The sequence below is a fragment of the Cotesia glomerata genome, linkage group LG9 (genome assembly GCF_020080835.1).
Source record: "Cotesia glomerata isolate CgM1 linkage group LG9, MPM_Cglom_v2.3, whole genome shotgun sequence".
Taxonomy (NCBI): domain Eukaryota; kingdom Metazoa; phylum Arthropoda; class Insecta; order Hymenoptera; family Braconidae; genus Cotesia; species Cotesia glomerata.
Genome location: NC_058166.1, coordinates 9,798,707 through 9,820,957, shown reverse-complemented (window position 1 = coordinate 9,820,957; position 22,251 = coordinate 9,798,707). Strand labels below are relative to the sequence as shown.

The window sequence follows — 22,251 nt, the reverse complement described above, 5'->3', positions numbered from 1 at the left end:
GCATTTTCGAATGCAGCCTAAATACTTATCATGATAAATTGACTATCGATGAGAATGATATGAAACCTTAAAAAAGCACTAATTCAAGTCAAGACCTTTGCAATGACACTAAATTTCACTAAAAAAAACCCGATTTCATCATATGACTATCCTGGAGACAAAATTTTTGTTATTCTCTTAATAATATAAATATACTTTTTTCAATACTCACTCTTATGTCAAACATTAGAATGTTATTATATTCTGACTCTAAAATCGAAAAAGTTTAGTTTTTTATACTTCCTGTGTAGTTTTTATATGATTACAATCATGAAGATTTTAACTATCTCCGATGGTAAAAGTTAACATCTAGATAATAAACCGTATTATCATAATTGTGGGAATTGATATATACTGATTGTACTAATTACAATCGCCGGGTAGTTGCATTTATCATCTTAACTTTGCAAAAATTAATAACCATCCTGCATAGTAGAAGCTACAAAAAAATGATGTTTACCGTTAACATAAAATTCTCTCCATGTGGTAATCGGTAGCCCGAGTCGAAATTTAGAGCCCATTTAGAACCTTCTATTTCTGACTTAGGGGCTCAAACTAGAGCCTGTTTCCATGTTTAAGTAGGTCCGGTTTTGGTCCCACAAGCGCTACAAATTTCCGTTTTCGGCGCTTTAGGGCTCAAAATCGGACCTGATGAAAATAAAAATTAGATCCGATTTTGAACCCCTGAGTCCTCTTTTATTATTATTTTTTTATTAATTAATTTTTATTTCCCTTAGTTGCCACGACTGGCCCATGCCTGGTTACCAGGACTGTGCCCTAGTCAATTTTCAAGTCTGCCTCATGCTATTTGATTAGAAATAATAAAAAAATTAATTTTTTAAGCATAATTTTTTTTTCTATTTGATTTTAAATGTAGAGGCTAACGCAAATTCAGACTGTTTGACTCTTATTTAAACCTAACTTTCGTTAATCATAGAAATAAAGTGAAAATCGCATCCGTCCTATCCAAGATTCGAACCTGAGCTGCGCGCTTGCTAGATCGATACCTAACCCCTACCCTATACGACTGATGAGCTGCTACGCATCTCATCATTCTTATAAGCTAAATCTATATAATGATGAAGTGTGACGGTTTAATGTTTATATAATTTATGTTATTTAATATTATGTTTTGATGAAAATTAACTATTTTTTACACATGGTTATTAATTAAAAAAAATGCAAAAGTCAAGTCCTTATATTACTCTAGAATTTGTACACCATTCTGTGGATTTTCAATATTTTATTATAAATTTTAATATTTAAAATTATCAATATTAAAAATTTAACTGTAAATTATTAAATTTTAAATTTTTTAAAGACCATATCAATTTTGACGATATGTAATTGTTTTGGTTGAATAATAAATTTTAAATTTTAGCATTTGCTAACAAATATTCGTTAAACAATAAATTTTTACAATAATTTTAAAAAAATTCATTGTGTTGAATCAAGACGAAAAATTCTTGAATCAAATAAAATTCACTTAAACCAATATAAATTTCTTAGTTTAAGAATTTTTCTCTTCAGATCAAGAAGAAAAATTTTTTTAGTTAATAAATTTAATTTTTTAATTATTGATGGAAATTAAATAATTGACAGAAAAATCAATTTTTAATAAATATAATTTTCGTGTCATTTTGAGTTCTCCCAGCTCAAAAATCTGATAGAAGTTTAATAAAACACTATTTTTTGAATTTTTAAACTGCAATAACTTTTGAATGAATGAACCGATTTCTACACGGTTGGCGGCATTCGACGCAGTTTTTGAAGCCTCACAAAGAATCTTTCAGTTTAAATTGATCGAACTAGGAATTTCGAAGTAATTCCGAAAAAATACTTTTTTTGGTTTTCTTTCGACAACGATAACTAACTAACGAATCAACTGATTTTGACCGGGCTGACTGCGATCAACGTGGTTTTTTGATTAAGAGCTGATTAGTTTTTAGAATCGATCGGTAAATCCGTTTAAAAGTTATTCCAAAAGAACCACATTTGAAAATTTTTTTTTTTATTTTTTTGAGATTTCTCACTTTTCTCAATTTTTTAATTTCGATAGACACAAAAAAAATTAATACCATAAACTCAGTAAAAGGCCAAAAAAAGTAAGACAAGTTGAAAAACTTATATGATAATATTTTCTGAAGGTGGCCCATTTTGCCCCACATTTTCAATTTTTTATTTTCAATAAACAGAACAAATTAATGTCAAATACTTGGCAAAGGACTAAAAAAAACGTAAAATCAGAGAAAAACATTAAGGATTTCAACATTTTTGTCTTAATAGGTCCGTTTTGCCCCCTCCCCCTTCTCTTAATTAATGATTAATTAACTTTAGATTTTCCATTGAATGGCCAAGGCTAAGTTATTCAGTCTTGACCCAAGCCTAGCACACCATTAAATAGCCAGAGCTAGATGAGCCAGTCTTGGTTCAAGTCTGGTTCACCAAAAGAACGGCCGAGAAGTGGTTCACTTGAGCCAAGAAAATATTTTTCTTCCTAATTATTTTCTTAAGCGAAAAAAAAAATTTTTTTTTAACACAAGAAATTTCACTTATTCCAACAAAATTCATTGTCTTGCTTTAAGAAATACGTATCTTGATCCAAGAAAATTTATTTAAGTCAAGAAAATCTTGTTATATTAAGAAAATTCGGCCTCTTGCTCCAAAAAATTTAGTTCTTGATAGAAGTAAATTTTCTAGTCTTGAGAAAATTTCTCTCTTACTCCAAAAAATGAAATATAAAGATAGAAGTAAATTTTCATTTACATTTTTATTGATTAACATGTCAAATGGGAAGATCAAATAATATTTAATTATTTGTTTCCATTTAATATGTATAATTGCACGCTAAAAAAATATAAAATGGGTATCAAATATTCAAGAGAAAAATTTTCTGAAGGTGAGAAAATTTTTTTCTCAGCTGAAGTAAGTGGCGCTGCTTCCCTAAAGTATCTAAAAATCTTGATCAAATACAAAAACTTATTGTAACAAGTATTTATGATAATTTGAATTAAGAACAAATGACTTCCACCAAGAATAGAATTTCAAGAAAAATTTTTACTTCGGTCAACACAACTTCGGCCTTCTTTCAGGCACCCGAAAATTTTCTTGAGCCAAGAATTTTGTTCTCCAGTCAAGAAATTTTTCTTTCTGTGTACATGGGTTAATTCATATTATTTTACTTTTTAATTTTTAATTTTTTATGTCATGAATAATTTAATTGTAGTTAGTAAAAATTTATGAATAGGCTAATGTTGACGGACTTGAGGGTTCAAAATCGGACCTCTCGGTGAATGTTCGGATCTGTGGATTCAAAATCAGAGCTATGGGACTACAGGGCTTTCAGTCGGATCTATTTCGGACTAAAGAGTTCTATATAGGCTCTAAATTTCGACTCGGGAGCCTGCACCGAAAATAATCGGTATCTGCTACCGATTTTTTTCGGTAGCAGCTGCGGATTTTTTCGGGAGCCTCTACCGAAAAAAATCGGTAGCTGCTACCGATCGCCAATCAGTAGCCTCTACCGATTATTTTTTTCCGTGTACAAGTTAGTCATTCAAATGTTTTTCGTAGCTCTTCTCAGTAACGAGAAAAGGACAGAAAAACGTAAATTTTATGAAAAAATTGGATTTGATGGTCCATACTCCCTCGCCAGTGTGAGTTACGATTACGCCACGATGGGCAGTTTTGTGGAGCATTCAATTTTAAGTAAAATAATCGATCTTTGATTGAAATAATGCTATGAAATACTGCTAAGCTGTGAAAATTTAAGAAAACAACTCGAGTTTTACGTGCATATTTAATGGAAAATTTTTTCACACCTTGATCGAGCTCTTCATAGTAATATTGGAGGGCTCAAATTTTCAGAGAATTTTTTTAGGATATTGCGAACAAATTTTCGTGATGGGATCAAGAAAAAATTAGTCGAAAAAAGCATCTTATTGCTCGAAAGTTTTATTCGTCTGAAAAAAATCACAACTCAAAGTTTTCAAAATGTGCGAAAAAAATTTTTATGACAAGATTTTTGGAGGGGGCCCACTTTGCCCCACATTCTAGATTTTTTTATTTTAATGGACACAGCTTATCAATGTTGAATTACAAACAAAGGGCTAAAAAGTAGTGCAAAGAATAAAAAAAAAGTTCGGATATGACCATTTTTTCCTTAAGGGGTCCACTTTGCCCCCCCCCTTCCCCTATATTTATTTATTTCGATTTTTACTTGAATACCGTTCTTGGTTTTTACAAGGCTGGGTAGATGGTAGCTGTCGCATTCCGCGAGTGCGCCACCGTCCTGTGTTTTTATACTGTCTTTGTTTATTCAACGCTTTTTTGGACCCCAGCACATCCTCTTTTCACTCCTGTATTTTCACTACATAATCAACCTTATTTTTCGCACATTTGTATACTCAACTATTTATTATTATCACGCGGCTTTGGACCAACTTGTGCTTTCTGTACTGTATTTACCCTATTCCTCAACCCTTTCTATCGGTTGTTGGAATAGTGGCGATGGGGAAACCACAGAGAAAACCCATGCCAGTACAGCTCGGCTACCGGAGCGACCCCCGACGGTTGGTGTTGGAAATATTCGAACAACCGTCGGGGCTCGAACCCTCGCCTCACGGCATGATGTGCGAGCGAACTAACGGTATAATGACTTAACCCGCTCGGCCATCATGCCGCTTCCCCTTCCCCTATATATGAATGATATAAGATCTTATATGGAATTTTAAGTAGTATAAACTGAAACTTTTTCTCATGTATGATCATTCAAAATTACATGTGAATCATATAAGGTCATATATATGAACCACATACATTCACATATATGACCATGTGTTAATTTTACATTAATAAAGCAGTGTACATAACTCTTCATATGTTACCACATTTCAACCTAAATGAAGTTTCGTAAACAGTAATAAAATATATATTTGTCTTCATACATGTTCATTTAAAATCATATATGATTTATGAATGAACCACATGATTTTATATGACGTTTTAAACAATAAAAAACATATTTTTCCAGAATGTTCATTAAAAATCACATATGAATTATATACGGTCACATGTGAATCATATATAATTTATGTATCAACAAATATGATGTGATATAAGATCTTACAGTGATGAAAAGTTTATATTTTTTCGCTTATGAAGAAACGTATATTTTTCTATGTACATGTTCATTCAAGATCACATATGAATCATTAGGGTGCTTCATTTGAGACGACTATTTTTAACTTCCCGCTACGAAAATCGAAGATTTTCAAAAATCGGGAAGTTATTGTTTTCACCCCGTTTTGCAAAAATCGAGTTTTCATCAGATCTCGACGTTTGAAGGTCACAGGAAGCTTCCCTGACTATCCCCGCGAGGTTGTCACGGCGTCTGTATGTATGTGTGTGTGTGTGAAAGTATGTGAACCGCTTATAACTTTTGAACGGCTTGACCGATTTCATCGCGGTTGGTGCCATTCGAAAGGGCTTGACCAAACTTAGATTTTGAAAACTATTTGGACCGATTCAGATCAATAGATTTTGAGAAATCTTCAAAAAACTGAAAAAAAAAAATTTTTCAAATGTGGTTTTTTTGGAATAACTTTTAAACGGCTAAATAGTTCAATTCCAAAAACCAATCAGCTCTTAACCTTAAAAAACCACGTCGATCGCCACCAGTCCGGTCAAAATCGGTTGATTCATTCGAGAGATATCGTGAACGAAAGAAAACCGAAAAAAGTGTTTTTTCGGAATAACTCCAAAATTCCTAGCGCGATCAATTCAAAATTTAAGATTCTTTGTGAGGCTTGAAAAACTGCGTCGAATGCTTCTAACCGCGTAAAAATCGGTTTATTCATTCAAAAGTTATTGTGGTTTAAAAATTCAAAAAATAGTGTCTTATCAAATCTCTATCAGACTTTTGAGCTCGAAGAGCTTTAAAGGGTAGGAAAGCAATCTCTTTGAGCTCGGAGAGCTCAAAATAACCCATAAATTGTATTTTTGAGCTCGAAGAGCTCAAAAACGTCATTGATGCAATTTTAAGCGCCTAAGTATGAAATTAGCGGGAAGTTGCAGGGATGGCCTTCAGGGTCAACCGTTCTCCTAATTTTTTTTTTCTCACTCCATTGACGAAATATTATTCTGAACATAGAAAAAAAAACTCTCACCAAGGGATAGTTTTTAATTTCAATTTTAAGTACTCGCTGGATGAATTTAAAGTTTTCCCATATAATTAACCCGTTAAAATAATTTTTTTTGCTTAAATTATCTATAGCATAGCGACATTTCATGATATTCATTTGACCATGGGCAGAAGTTGTAGAGGAATCCTTCCTCTTTAAAAGCTCTGACAGCTTATTTCTAATTTATGAGTTACCTCGCCAGTAAAAAATTGTACATTCGATTTTTGCTCAAAAGTCGTGGTTTTTTTATTTTTTCTCCTAAACTATTGATCTGACACCTAAATTGCAGAGGACCTTTTTTGTAAAGAATTCAATTTTCTATAAGATAGATTGATAGCTGAACCCTTTCAATAAATTGCCTCTGAGATAAATTTCATTAATTACAAGAAAACAATAAATGACACTATTTTATCGTAATTTTTATACTTTTTAATAAAACAACAGTTGATAAAAAAAATTATAACATTGTATATTTTTATAATCAAATATTGTGATATCGTTATAATGCCTAAATTTTTAAAATTTTTAATTGTCTGACAAATATTCTAATAAATATAGTTGTTACATAGAATATATCCAAAATATATGATCATACATAACTCCGGCACACAAAAAAAAGTGGTATGTACTTTGGATTGCACCTACCTATCGAAATGATTATTGACCCACTGAATCCGAATTTCAAGTCCGTTTGACCCGGTAACCCTCCAATTTTGAGCATAAGAAAGCATAATAAAGCCATATTAAAGCAAATTTTTAAGGGAGTTGGGAAAGAACGGATAGGGGAAAGGGGGGGACCTACTCAGTAGGGATTTTTCCGTAATTGAAAAAATAATCAGACAGCCCAGACTGGGAATCGAACCCAGATCTCTCGGTTACGCGCCAAAGGCTCTTGGTATGTAAAAAACCCCAAAAAAATGCATAAAACTGCAGTCACAGCGATGAAAAAATTCTTGTGGACCCGGATCAAGTATGATTCTTTTGTATTTTAATTTACTGAATCTAAATCTGAACGTTAATTAGCCCAGTGCCCCGTTAACGTTTAAAAATTAAAAAAATCTCAAAAAAACAAAAAAATTGGGAAAATTGCAGTTACAAATTTGAAAAAAAAAACCTGTAAAACACGATTAAATACTATTCTTGTATTATTCCACGCATAAAATACAAAAGATAATAACAAACGGAAGAAAAATTTACGGCGTAGATCGTTTGAGAACAAAAGAGTTCGATTTCAATGAAGAACAGTTTGAAATTCCAGAAAATTGTTCTTTTTATTCTAGTTATACGTCATTTTTTATAGATATTAAAATTTTTTATATTTTCAGAATCTTAATTTATATTTTATGCATAAAAAAACACAAAAAAAATATTTAATCATGTTTTATAGATTTTTTCTCATATTTATAGCTGCGATTTTCCCGATTTTTTTGGTTTATTGAGATTTTTTTTAATTTTAAAACGTTAACGGAGCAAGAAAACTTCAGATTCAAATTGTAACGGAGTGATCGTTACTCGGTAAATTCCCCTATTTCGGTACCCAGTTATTTATCGACTGCTCACAGTGCGCTGTGATCGAAAGCTCGTTTAGAGCTAGTAAGAAAGGCCCCAAGGTGGAGAAGCCGGCGTAGTGGTAGTGGGGAGAGCAGAGGGAGCAATAAGTGTAGAACTAAATTTGGTAAGAATCATTGTGACTGAGGGTATGTTCCGATATGCACTGCGAGCACTGCACAGTGCTATCACTGTGGAAAAATTCGTTCCGTTATGGACTGCCAGTATACTGCCGCAGTACCCTAGGGAAATATATGACGTCATAAATCGTCGCCATATTCTACTGTGAGCACTGGCGTTTTCGAGGTAAGGTAGTCGCAGTACTTTGATCACGTGATCAGTCAAAACCACTTGAGTGTCTAACGTTTTATAAACAATACCTACAGTTTAATCCCAAAGTTATAAAGTTCTGTAATTAATTTGGATTTAATAAAACAATGGAAGAATTGCAAAAATTAACCTTATTAGACTGTGTTGAAAATGTTCAATACGAGCTGAAAGTTACGCAGGAAATTTTTAATCGTGCAAAGACCGGTAAATTTGCCATTGTTTGTATATATGTAAATATTTCAAAAGTAAATACATAACCTTATTTTGTTATAATAATTTTTCATTTTTACTTTGTAGATACGATGTTTGCTACTCAACTTTTGGAGTATTGTATAAATAAAGGTAAAAATGTGAAATTAATTAAAATATGTTATATTGATAATTTACAAATGATTATCGTATATAACCACTATGAATACCTCTATTGTATCCAAAAATCAGGTATAATATGTATAGACTGATTTTTCTAATATTGTATTTAATCGATTCACAGAATGTTTTGTATTTGATCGTCCTATGCCGACATATGCCCAAAGGTATGATTCGAAAGAATTCGAAAAAGAAAATGAATTTCCGTCCGAAGCCGGCTCGTCAGGAGCTGCAACATTTTCCGATACATCTTCGACATCTTTTGATACTTCTCAGACGAAGTCAACGGCTGGAAAATCTTTTAACAAACCGAAGGCTACAAAGTTATCGGGTAAAGAAAGAAATAACAAAGATGACAATAATAAAGGTGCAGGTAAGTAATACTGAAAGCCGAACAATTATATTTTCAATTAATGAATCAACAGGATTTGAAAGTTCTTTTGTTTTGTCCTATAAATGAATTGCGGAGATTGGATTTTAAATAGATTCTATCAGTAAATTTTTAAATTACCACTTCCTCAATTTATTCAATTTTCTTATTTGTATTAATTTATTTGTTAAGTGAAATTTCTTGTAATTTTCTAAAGTTCGGTCAACTTCAATCTCATAAAATTTTATCAACATCAAATATTAGTCCGTTACTTTTTTAAATATTTGTATTAAATATATTGTTATCATCAAATTTTAGATGTCAAGAATTGGAGCAAAAATGAAGTTTTACTTCTTATTGAGATTTATAAAGAATACCAGCTTGAATTTCTGGATGCAAATATCACCAATGGCGATGTTTGGGTCAAAATTGCGACAATCAACGAAACCCTTAATCAGCAGGGTTTGCCGCCTATTCCTGCGGAAAAATGTAAAACTAAATGGGAGACGCTTAAACGTCGTTATAAAAGTTTAAAAGATAGCCAGAAAACATCTGGGAATGCACCGATGACATGGCCTTTCTACGATGTAATAATAAAAACTAATCATTTTTTCTATTCATACTTTCCAAAATTTTCGCAAATATTTTACCTTTGTTAATTTGTAGGAAATGGAAGAAGTATTTGGCGAGCAGCCGTGGGTAAAACCTCTGTCTACTGCTGGATCAAATACTACCAACAAAATGGGTATTTACATTAATTAATTTTGTAAAATAATTTTTAATGTGATATAAAATTTAGAAGAAATTTATTCAAATTTACTCTTTTCATATTTCATAAACTCGCAACATGATTAGCAAAAATAAAATTTTTGGCGTTTTTTAGATCCTGACGTTATCAGCCCACCACGAAAGCGTCAAAAAACTTTAACTAACTACTGTGAAGAATTACTTGCAGCTAAAAAGGAAAATATATGTATATTAATATTCTTTTTAATAAAAAACTACTTACTTTTATTATATTATAAATTCAATTTACATTTAATATTAATTAAAATATTTTTAATTTGATAGTACTCCAACAACAGTTTTTTTTAATGAACTAGAAAACTTTAATACACTCATTTGAATACTGCGTCAAAAAATGCGGCTGACAGTATACGGGATTGCGTTCCGTTTTAAATAGTAACCAGTATAACTAACTATAAAGGAACGGCTTCACAGTATACTAAATTGACGTCACACTGTACAGTGGTCGCAGTGCATATCGGAACATACCCTGAGTAGCTCGAATGGACGAGACGCAAATTTTTCCAAAACATCCAGCCAAGGTAATTATTTTTATTCTGCTTGTCCAACGTGGAACGAAGCGATAATATTTTGTTAATTTAATGCTTGCTAGGCCTAAGGCCAGTTTGGTTAGATTAACTTTAACTTGTGATAATTTCTAATGCTGATTTGCGGTTACAGGCGTAATAGATACCCAGAGAGCGAGTGTTGGTGACTAGAGTTTGCCGCCAAATTGAGAATACCTCACCGAGGGAAAATTCACGCCAGTACCCGAAGACTAGGAGTTGCAGCTCACCGTTGGAGTGCAGATTAAAATTATAAAAACTCCAGGTACAAATAACGAGTCTTAATTATTCCTCGGGGCTGCGACATCAGCCAGGCAACACGTCGGCTGAAGGTCACCGCCATTTCGTGCTCAGTCACAATCGTTAACTTTATTTAGTATCAGATTTAATATTAATACTAGAGAAAATTATAAAACAATTAATTAATAATATCAGGACAGGTTTCGGGTTATTGATTAATTTGTTTAGGGAAAATAATTCGTCTCGGTCATTACTAATTTTACACGTAGGCCTGTCGGGGTTAATAATACTAGGCATTTAGTTCAGGTTATTAATTCCAGATTTTACGCCATGTGTAAAATTTATTAATTGAGAATCTTTGGACTATAGTTTGGTTTAAGCCAATAGGAATAGAATTGGGTAAACCGCTAAATTAAAACTATTTAAGAGAACAATTTATTCCGATCTAAAATTATTTTTCGCGTTGTTTAATATCGGTCATAATGGAAATTAAAACTAGAGTCAGCAATTGTCATTAGAATCAATAGAACTATCAAAGTAGAAAATAAGAATTGTAAAAATGCGTCAAAGATAAAATTACACCAAAAACTTGCGACAGAGACGCAAGACCGAGCAAGAGCGTCAGCCATCTTGTCCCGCGCGAGAACGCTGAGTAGAGGACACTCAAGGTCGAAACAAAAGTCTCCGTTCGTTTGAAATAAAATAAACTCAAGTAAAATGAAATATTAAGTTTTAAGAAACACATAATAAAATACAATAGAATAATCTTTTGTCAAATTTCACTTTTGCGTTGAAAAATAAATTTAGTAAAATTTACTGCTGATTACTGGATTAAATAAAATAGCTCGGAATAAAATGTTTTGGATTAAATAAAAATAACTTAGGAAAGATTTAGGTTTGCTCAATTATCGGATTTATTTAATTTTACTAAAATGAAGATTAAAATTTATTTAATAATTCTCGGACATAACAATTAGGATTAGTTCAAGATACAAAGACCTCTTGTTTTAAATATTTGTTGTCGTAATATTAAGAACACGGCAGTAAATTAATATTTAGAAAAAATGATAATTAGTAAATAAGAAATTGTTAGTTAGGAAACAATGTTGGAAATTGTGTATTAGTCGGAAATAATTTGTGTAACATTGTTATTGGAATAGAGTGTGTTTGTGTGTGAGTAAAGAGACTATCTCGGTTTCATGGTATACTCCTCTGGCTTCGGGGTAGTTCTCTTAAAGTAGCGTGAAGTTTGGGGGACAGCGTGCACTGTGTGGACAACGTGTGTAGTCACGTCCGGGTCCAGCTCAGTGGCATGAGAGTCCGTGAGACCGCGTGAACTAAGTTAGAGTAGCGTTAGAGGTCCAGGGGACGACGCGAAGTAGATAGAGTAACGTGAGAGTCCAGTAGGCATCGGGTACTACAGCCACGTGAGGGTCTAGCTGGACAGCGCGAAATATACCGAATGAGAGTGAGTGTGAGTGTGGATTCTTATCTATGAAATTTTATATATTGTTATTTTGGCCATTATTCCAATTGTAAAAGGGATTAGATAAATAAATAATTTTGTTAAACGAATTTCTGTGTTTAAGTTTTGGTTCCTTTCAGCAATCTCTCACGACCCTGACCTAATACTCCATGTTCTGGTCCAGTTCTGGATACTGAGTCCAAAAATCCAGTGGCGCCCTTAAGAGTAAAAGGGGCGACCAAGGGAAACATAAAATACCGTTTCAAAATTCAGTGGAACAAAATACATGAAAATCATACTCAATCTGAGTCCAAAAAAATTTTTATCTCTATAACTTCAATTTTTCATGATTTATTGCAATTTTTTTGGGTTTTTCGTTTTTTATTTCAAATTTGGTCGGTTCAGCAGGCTAATTAACGTTCAGATTTAGTTTCATTAAATTGGAATACATAAAAATCATACTTGATCCGGGTCCACAAGAATTTTTTCATCGCTGTGACTGCAGTTTTATGCATTTTTTTGGGGTTTTTTGCATTATGCTCAAAATTGGAGGGTTACCGGGTCAAACGGACTTGAAATTCGGATTCAGTGGGTCAATATTCATTTCGATAGGTAGGTGCAATCCAAAGTACATACCACTTTTTTTTGTGTGTCGGAGTTATGTATGATCATATATTTTGGATATATTCTATGTAACAACTATATTTATTAGAATATTTGTCAGACAATTAAAAATTTTAAAAATTTAGGCATTATAACGATATCACAATATTTGATTATAAAAATATACAATGTTATAATTTTTTTTATCAACTGTTGTTTTATTAAAAAGTATAAAAATTACGATAAAATAGTGTCATTTATTGTTTTCTTGTAATTAATGAAATTTATCTCAGAGGCAATTCATTGAAAGGGTTCAGCTATCAATTTATCTTATAGAAAATTGAATTCTTTACAAAAAAGGTCCTTTGCAATTTAGGTGTCAGATCAATAGTTTAGGAGAAAAAATAAAAAAACCACGACTTTTGAGCAAAAATCGAATGTAAAATTTTTTACTGGCGAGGTAACTCATAAATTGGAAATAAGCTGTCAGAGCTTTTAAAGAGGAAGGATTCCTCTACAACTTCTGCCCATGGTCAAATGAATATCATGAAATGTCGCTATGCTATAGATAATTTAAGCAAAAAAAATTATTTTAACGGGTTAATTATATGGGAAAACTTTAAATTCATCCAGCGAGTACTTAAAATTGAAATTAAGAACTATCCCTTGGTGAGAGTTTTTTTTTTCTATGTTCAGAACAATATTTCGTCAATGGAGTGAGAAAAAAAAAATAGTCGTCTCAAATGAAGCACCCTAATGAATCATATATGATTTATATATAAACACTTATAATCTTACATTAAACTTCAGTTTAATTAAGAATTTTATATTCTTCATAGGTGATCTTATATGATTTTGTATGAAAAATAAATATTATACATAAAAAGATGAAGTAAAGCTCTCCAATTGTTGACCACATGTGAATCGTATATGATCAAATATGAATTTTTTTTTTTTAATATGATTAATAACAACAATGATAAAACTTAAGGAAAGCTCGACAAGATAATATCGGTAGTGCAAATGTGGGCGATTACGATGGCATAAGTACTAAAATAAATGAGTTTAGCTCTTCGCCAGTGAAATTGCCAAGAAACACCTATAAATCCAACCGGTTGGATGACTCACTCACAACGAATGTGCATATGCATATCATACGTATTATGTACTTAAATTCTAATGTATGTATGATATATAATATGTTATAGATATTACGATGAGTCTTACTCACGAATTTTACTCTCTACTCACTTGTACAAAACCTAACCGGTGTCACGCGATTTGTTCAATTATCAACAACTTTATGTTTGCCAAATTGTTATTTTTCTGTTTAAATAATCGACTTTTGAGGAGTAATATTTATATAATCTTCATCTATTCACAAATGAAAATTTTTTATCTTACGCTGTGGATTTAAGTTAAATTTTATTATTTTATAACAAGCAGTATTTTTTTTCGATTTTAATCAATTTAACAATTTAATTTTATATGATAGTCAATAATTGAACCAATTTAGTTTTTAATTGCTTCAGCTTGTCAATAGAAACTGTCAGAATTAATTAAGTATTCAATATAAAAGAGAAAAGATATTAATTATGTTATTAAGTTATTACATTTTTAAAAAAAATTTATATAAGTTTTGACCTTTATAATTTTTTAGTTTCAAATAATTTTATGTAAAAAAATTTTTTAAGTTTACAAAACATTAAATTTTTTATTTTGTTATAAAACATTTAAAAATAATTAAATCAAGAGTTTTTGAAAATATTCGCGAAAATCATACCGACTACGAATAAAACTCAGAATTTATTTTATCATCGCTGAATAATATAATTATCGAAAAGTTTTTATTTAATCAACTGTTAATAGTTTTAAATAATTACTGTTTGTTTAAGGAGATCCACGCGAAGTAGTCAAGTTTTTAAAACTTTCTGAAAATTTGTAAATTTAATCTACATAGCCTAATAATCAATAAAAAAATTAAAAAACAGTAGGTTTCCGGGATATTTAATGAAATAATTAGGTTTGAAAATTGTCATTTTTACATGTAGTTAAATGGAGGTTCCACCTGCCGAGTATTTGGTTAAGAATTTAATGCAATTAACGATTAAAAAAAAAATTTTTTTTTATTGAATTTGATAGAAAATTTAATAAGCTTTCGATTAAAACAATAACAAAAGTAGTTTTCCGAACGTTTTACGGAGATATTTTATATTTTTTATGAAAAATCACAAGGAACTTTCGTTCTTTAAATTCTTGTATTTGACTTGGCAACACCGCTTGCACAGTTTCCCGGCGCAAAAGTAACCGCGGTTTTTTAAATGCTAGAAAATCTTAGTCATTGTAGTTAGACAGTAAACATATTTTTTTAAATAAAGTAAGATAAAAATACAAAGATACTCAGGGCCAGTTTTTGAATTCGGGATAAAATTTTTTCCGAGATAAAAGTACTGTCAATATAATAAAAAAAAAAAAAAAAAAAAAAATTAGGAAAACGGTTGACCCTAAAGGCCATCCCTGCAACTTCCCGCTAACTCCATATCTAAACGCTCAACATTTCACTTATTTTGTTCTTGAGCTCTTCGAGCTCAAAAGTACAATTTCTGTGTTATTTTGAGTTCTCCGAACTCAAAGAGATAGCTTCTTTATGCTTTTGAGCTCTTCGAGCTTAAAAGTCTGATAAAAGTTTGATAACACACTACTTTTTGAATTTTCAAACCACAATAACTTTTGAATGAACGAACCTATTTTCACGAGGTTGGTGCCATTCGACACAGTTTTTGAAACCTCATAACGAATTTTTAAGTTTAAATCGATCGAACGAGGAATTTCGAAGTAATTCCAAATAAACTTTTTTTTTGAAATTTTTCGTTTTCGATAACTCTCGAACGAATCAACCGATTTTGACGGGACTGGTGGCAATCGACGTGGTTTTTCAAACTTAAGAGCGGAATAGTTTTTGGAATTGATCGGTGCAATCGTTTAGAAGTTATTCCAAAAAAACGGTTTTTTGAAAATTTTATTTTTGAGATTTCTCAAAATCTAGCGAACCGAATTGATTCAAATTTTCACGAAATTTGATGGCAATGATACTCTTTGGATCGCCATCTATTTCGATCCGATCGGTCAAGCCGTTCAAAAGTTATAAGAAGTTTACGTACATACACACATACATACAGCCGCACGGACACCATCGCGGGAATAGTCAGGAAAGCTTCCTAGGACCTCGAAACGTCGAGATCCTATGAAAACTCGATTTTCGAAAAACGGGGTAAAAACGATAACTTCCCGAATTTTGAAAATCTTCGATTTTCTTAGCGGGAAGTTAAAAATTAATAATTTAGCGACGTGATATTGCTCTCAGTTAGTTCTCCATGAATTTGGTCATTTATTTAAATAAAAAATAAATATATGATAAAAATAATAATAACCTCTTATTGTGTCATTTAAATTATTTTAAATTAATTAACACAATTATAGATTAATAATAGATATGTCAAACGCAAGCTATGAGCTCGAAGAGCTCAAAAGCATAGGACAGCGACCGCTCTGAGCTCGGAGAGTTCAAAATAACCCATAAATTGTAATTTGAAGCTCGAAGAGCACGATAACGTTACAAGTGCAATTTCAAGCACTTAGATATGGAATTAGCGGGAAGTTGCAGGGATGGCCTTCAGGGTCATCCGTATTCCTAATTATTATTTTAATTATTTACAATCAGCAAGTTGTCACAGTTGGAGATTAATATTTCTGTGACATGCGGCTAATGTTTATTTATTTTAATTAAAAATAAGTAACTGATTCAGGGAGAACTACTCGTATGCAATATCACTGTGCTGAATTATTTATTTTTATTATTATATTTGCAGTACTTTTATCTCGGATAAAATTTTATCTCGGATTGAAAAACTGGTCCTTACAATTAAAAGTTGGAAATCATTTAATCGATGAGTAAGGAATATAATTTAATTAACAGGATTATATAAATAAAATTATATATTTCTTTATAAAAAAATATACATTTGTACGCAATTTAATGCAAAAAAGTTTGGAAAATCCAAAAGTGTACGCCTCATAACGCTCATTCATTTTTTAAGAAAAAATAAATTGTGTAACTGATAAAAAAAAGAAAATTATAATTAAGTAATTTCTTACAGAGTATTTTTTTTTTTTTTAAATATCAGTGCCCGTTTTTCTTGTTATATGCCCACGCAGTCTAAAAAAATCTAGCTTTATCAAGTGGCGCCATAGTTTTCACGTGACAAATAAGAAAAATTCGTTTGTCTTTGTACGGTTATATCGTTAAATGATTTTAGAAAGTAAAAGATGGTTTAATTTAAGTGTTTTCTCCGTGTACATCTACTTATATTATTGTATAAGTGTAATATGGTTGTGATAGAGACATTTAAAGATCACAAAATTGCTTGACCTTGACGAATCGAGTATAAAGCACAACCTCACGCGCTTCGCGCTATGAGGCGTGCAAAATATTTGATAAACCAAACTGTTTTTCACTCTGAATATTTTTAAGAGATAAGGGAATGTCACATTTAAAACACCACAATTCTTTGGCAAGTGTACTTATTTCAACTATTCTTCTACCCCAATCCGTCGAATTTTGTTCGTGAACTTTAGATTTATTACATAGTGCCTCGTATGTTCTTTTTTTAGTAGTTTTAATAAAACGTGTAGAAAATTTTCCAAAATGCGCTCGCAAATTATGCCGGTTTATCTAAGACATGTTTACAAATAAATAAATTTCAAGGTTACCCTCGCGGTTTTGAGAATGCCGCAAAGATACCGTAATTTTTTGGCATTTATGCTTATGCCGTATATTTACCGTTATAATTCGGTAATAATGCGGTTAAACTATCGTTGTTTTGGCCAGTTTTTATACTGTAGTTATCCAGTATATATACTGCACTTATGCTGTAGTTACCAAAAATATACTATACAATTACCGCATTAATGCCCAAATTTTACCCAAAAAATTCCACATAATTACCGTAATAATACAGTAATTTTGCCGAATATTTTCTGACATAATGGACAATTATTAAAGATTTAGTTTTATTTTTAGTTCACTTCTATGTTAGAAATGAATAAAATGAAAAATTTCAAATTTTGCCTTTTATTCTCCATCGCTACTTTGCAAAAACAAATACTGTTTTTGAATAAAAAATATGTAGAATATTATTTTTTAATTAGGTATTTAGCAGTAATTAATACAAAATAATACATATGTGAAGTAAATATATTCTAATTTTAATTTCAATTTTTAATTTCTCACTTAGAAAATTGCAAATTTTCTAAAATCGAAAAGTTATATTGTTTCACATATATAATTATATTATTTAATTTTAAATATGCTTATCGTAAGATGGACGGTGTGGCTTAATGTATATAGAATAAGCAAAAAAACAATATGGTATAGACCGGGTAGCTCAAATGGTAGAGTAGCCGACATCTCCCCAGGAGGTTCTGGGTTCTAATCCCAGTCCAAGCGTTATTTAATTTGACACCATTTTTTAAATATGGTTTTAATACAATCATTTTACCACCTTATTACCGTAAATATGCCGCATTTTCAGCGTAAATATTCTAAATTTTTAGCGTAAGTGTATCGCATTTTTACGGTAAATGTTCCGTAATTTATCGATCAAAAAACTAACCAAAACAACCGAAAAAATGCTGGAAAAATACCGCATTAATACTGTATAATTGCGACATTTTTTCGGCATTTACAAAACCGCTAGGGTAGGGAACTGTTGCGGTGTTGTCAAGTGTTTACCGGTAATTCAGAGTGCTATATTTTTAACTTCCCGCTAAGAAAATCGAAGATTTTCAAAAATCGGGAAGTTATTGTTTTCACCCCGTTTTACAAAAATCGAGTTTTCATCAGATCTCGACGTTTGAAGATCACAGGAAGCTTCCCTGACTCTTCCCGCGAGGTTGTCACGGTGTCTGTATGTATGTGTATGTGTGTGTGTGTGTGTGTGTGTGTTTTTTTTTTTTTTTTTTTTTTCCCTTAGGGGGGGGAATCCTTTTTACGGATTCTAGGCGTAGCTGTTTGGCCTGGATATGTGGCGACTCGACGCAGCGTCATACTAAAACTCGACGCTAACGCCCCTACCCACTAAACCCTAAACCCTTTTCCTCTTTCCTCTAATCCCTCATGGAAACCGCCGTTAGGCATTACTTCGTGGGGGGAGGATATAGCGACTGCTCTTCCTTCTGGTAACTAGGTATTATTTTACCTTTCTTCTAGTTGTTGTCATTTGCTCTTTTTCTTTCGATGGAACGCAAGTCTATAAGGACTTCTGTTGCAAACGTGTTTGCGGCGTTCCAGGCAGCCTCTGATGACAGCATTGCTTCTACTATTGTCTCTGGTTGGATTTTCTTCTTCAGGATCATCTCCAGCTCATCGCGCTGTGGGTAAAATCGTGGGCACTCAAAGAAAACGTGCTCCGCGTCTTCATTGATTCCTGGGCAGGACGGGCACTCCGGTGAATCATCATGCTTGAAGCGGTGAAGATACGTCCGAAAACATCCATGTCCTGACAACATCTGCGTCAGATAGTAATTGACCTCGCCATGACTCCGGTTTATCCAAACGTCGATTTTCGGTATGAGACGGTGTGTCCATCTTCCTGTTGTCGCGGCGTCCCACTGCGATTGCCATCGTGCGATGCTGTTCTGCCGTTCTTCAGCTCTGAGTTCCTCGGCACTTAGTGTGGTTGACCTCTTTCGTTGGTAAAGGTTCCGTCTTTCCTCAGCTAGAACTCTAAGCGGCAGAGTTCCGGAAATGACACACACTGCTTCCTCTGATATTGTTCGAAAGGCGCTTGCAACTCGTAGGGCACTCATACGATATATTGGTCCAGCTTTTCTCCATGAATCTTGCACCTCTAGTGCGTCAGCCCAAATTGATATTCCGTAGGTGAGCACCGATGTGACTACTGATGACAATAGTAGCCTCCTGCTCTGCTTTGGGCCTCCGACGTTCGGCATTAATCGTGCGAGACTAGCTCTCACTACTGACGCTTTCGTATAGACGTGTTCCACTTGCTGCTTGAAGTTGAGTCGGGCATCAAGCATCACTCCCAGATATCGTATATGAGGTTGTGATGTGATTTCTCGGTCACCGACATTAATCTTAATTGTTTCAACTTCTTTTCGGCTGGTAATAAGCACTGCTTCGGTCTTCTGCTTGGCCAGTTGTAGGTTCACTGTATCCATCCACTGGTTGATCTTCTCAAAAGTGATGTCAAACAGATGTTGAATCTCGTCGAGGTGTTTGGCGACGATCACTGCGGCAACATCATCCGCATACGCTACCAGTTTGACACATCTTGGAAGCTTCAGTCTCAGGAGCCCGTCATACATGATATTCCACAGAAGTGGACCAAGAACAGAGCCCTGTGGCACACCACCGGTTATATCATACTCTTTCGGACCATTCTTTGTATCGTATTTCAGCACTCTATCTGTAAAATAGCTAATCACTAGTCTGCGAAGATATGTTGGCACGTTCTTCTCGTCGAGAGCTTGCATGATGCAGTCCCAATTAGCGGAATTGAAAGCATTTTTGATGTCCAAGGCAGCCACCAGGCAGTACTTCTTCGTTCCACCCTTCCATCTAGTTCCTGCGATTGCCTCTTTGGCCGTATTAACAACCAGGTTGATCGCGTCTAGGGTTGATCGTCCTTTCCGGAATCCATACTGGTTGTCTGCCAAAAGTGGGTCGACTACTGCATCTATTCGCTGATGGATGATACGCTCAAATATCTTACCCGCCGTATCTAGCATGCAGAGTGGTCGGTAAGATGACGGTTCTTCTGGCGGTTTCTTTCCTTTAGGTAAAAGTACTAACCGTTGCTGTTTCCACTTACGAGGAAAAGTCCCCTCCTTGAGGCATGCGTTGTAAACGTCTAGAAATAATGTTGGTGCTGCCTTTATGATGGTTTTCAAGGCTATATTAGGGATTCCGTCCAATCCCGGCGCTTTATTATTTCCTACCCGATTACAGGCCTCCAACAATTCTTCTTCAGTGACAGGTGGAATGTCGTCCAGTTCATCTTGCGTTGACTGATAATTGAGACTGTGTTGCTGTGGAAACAGCGCAGTGACGATTTTCTGAAGGAGTTGGGGACACGTAGGTGACGGCATTTGTTGTTTCTTCAGGTGCGTCATGACCACCTTATACGGCCGACCCCACACGTCTTTGTCGACCTCGTATATGAGCTCTTTCCAGCATCTTCCTTTGCTCTCTTTTATGGCCTTATTAAGTTCACGACGAGCTTTTTTTGTATTCTGCGATCAGCACTGCAGAGTAAGGTCGTTGATAGCCACGCTGTGATATTCTTCTCTTTCGATGACACTCTTTACGGAGGTTGCTGATATGATCATTCCACCAGTGTACCGCAGGTCTTGAATTCATAACACGTTTGCGAGGCATACTGTCATCACAAGCTTGTGTTACTCGCATCATCAGGGCCTTAGTATGTTCTTCTGCACATTCAGTCTCTATCGGATCACTATCGAGGGCTGTTAGCAATACTTCTGGGTCAAGAGATTTCACCTTACAACCGACGGTGTTAAATTGCTTGATAGGCCCCCGGAGGTTCTGGTCGTTTGACGTTTCCCAGAGTATCGCATGATGGTCACTGGCAGTGTAGATGTCCAGTACCTTCCAGTTAGTGTTACCTTTAGCAAGGCTGGTACTGACAAAAGTGACGTCTACAATCGAGCTTGCGTCACCTTTGGTGTAGGTCGGCGTGTCACCACTGTTGAGCAAGACTACATCTAGTGTAGAAAGAGCTTCTAGCAGCTCTCTTCCTCGTGCATTAGTCTGCTTACTGCCCCAGTCCACTGCCCAGGCGTTAAAGTCCCCGGCTATCGCCACTGGATGATGTTGCTTGTTAGACCCAGCCTTGTTAGAGCTACCCAGCGTAAAAATCAGCAATATTAAAGGTCTCCTCCTTTCCCCTATCCGTTCTTTCCCAACTCCCTTAAAATTTGCTTTAATATGGCTCTTTACCGTAAGATGGACGATGGCGTTGTTTGCTCGGTGGGTCTTATATACGTGACTGAATAAAGTAGTCAGTACTTGTCTCGGATAGCTTAACTGGTAGAGCCCTTGGCGCGTAACCGAGAGATCTGGGTTCGATTCCCAGTCTGGGCTGTCTGATTATTTTTTCAATTACGGAAAAAAAAAATTCCCACTGAGTAGGTCTCCCCCTTTCCCCTATCCGTTCTTTCCCAACTCCCTTAAAATTTGCTTTAATATGGCTCGTCCTCGGTCAGTCGATCCAAGAAGTCAGTAAACTCAGCAATTGAGAGGCTAGGTGGTGCGTAGCAGCTGTAAAAACGGATGCCATCTACTGATGCTGCTACAAAGCCAGCGCTGCCATTGGTAGCTACACTCTGGAAAGGGAGCTTACCACAAGCCCAGATCACAGCTTTCGTGGTGATATCCGTCTCCCAAGGTTGTCCAGCTAAATGTTTATATGGCTCCGATAAAAGCACAACGTCGAGCTTTAATTCCCGTACTGTCTGCATAAGCAAGTCATGCGCAGCTTCGCAGTGATTGATGTTAAGCTGCAGTATCCTCATGTTCGTTTATTTGTCAGCTTCTGGAGTGCTTCTTGGACGACTGGACATCGGCCAGAACCAGACCGGTGAGCAGTGTCCTGAGAGCCAGGTTTTTCCGCACATAACGCACATTTCACTTTATTTGGGCATTGAGCAGCT

General features: G+C 34.1%; 1 protein-coding gene across 1 annotated transcript; it reads left to right on the top strand.

Annotated features, from left to right (window-relative positions):
• Positions 1-8,081: 8,081 nt before the first annotated feature.
• Positions 8,082-10,087, top strand: LOC123272224. The gene is made up of 6 exons (XM_044738925.1): positions 8,082-8,303; positions 8,397-8,441; positions 8,593-8,841; positions 9,157-9,425; positions 9,505-9,583; positions 9,722-10,087. The coding sequence occupies exons 1-6, from the start codon at positions 8,207-8,209 to the stop codon at positions 9,904-9,906; spliced, it is 924 nt and encodes a 307-aa protein (XP_044594860.1). The 5' UTR covers positions 8,082-8,206; the 3' UTR covers positions 9,907-10,087.
• The last annotated feature ends 12,164 nt before the right edge of the window (positions 10,088-22,251 follow it).

Excerpts from the sequence above, each read along its gene's own strand:
- LOC123272224 (XM_044738925.1), top strand. The coding sequence starts at position 8,207 with ATGGAAGAATTGCAAAAATTAACCTTATTAGACTGTGTTGAAAATGTT. Across the intron at positions 8,442-8,592 it reads GGAGTATTGTATAAATAAAG|AATGTTTTGTATTTGATCGT; the intron begins GTAAAAATGTGA and ends ATCGATTCACAG. Across the intron at positions 8,842-9,156 it reads TGACAATAATAAAGGTGCAG|ATGTCAAGAATTGGAGCAAA; the intron begins GTAAGTAATACT and ends ATCAAATTTTAG.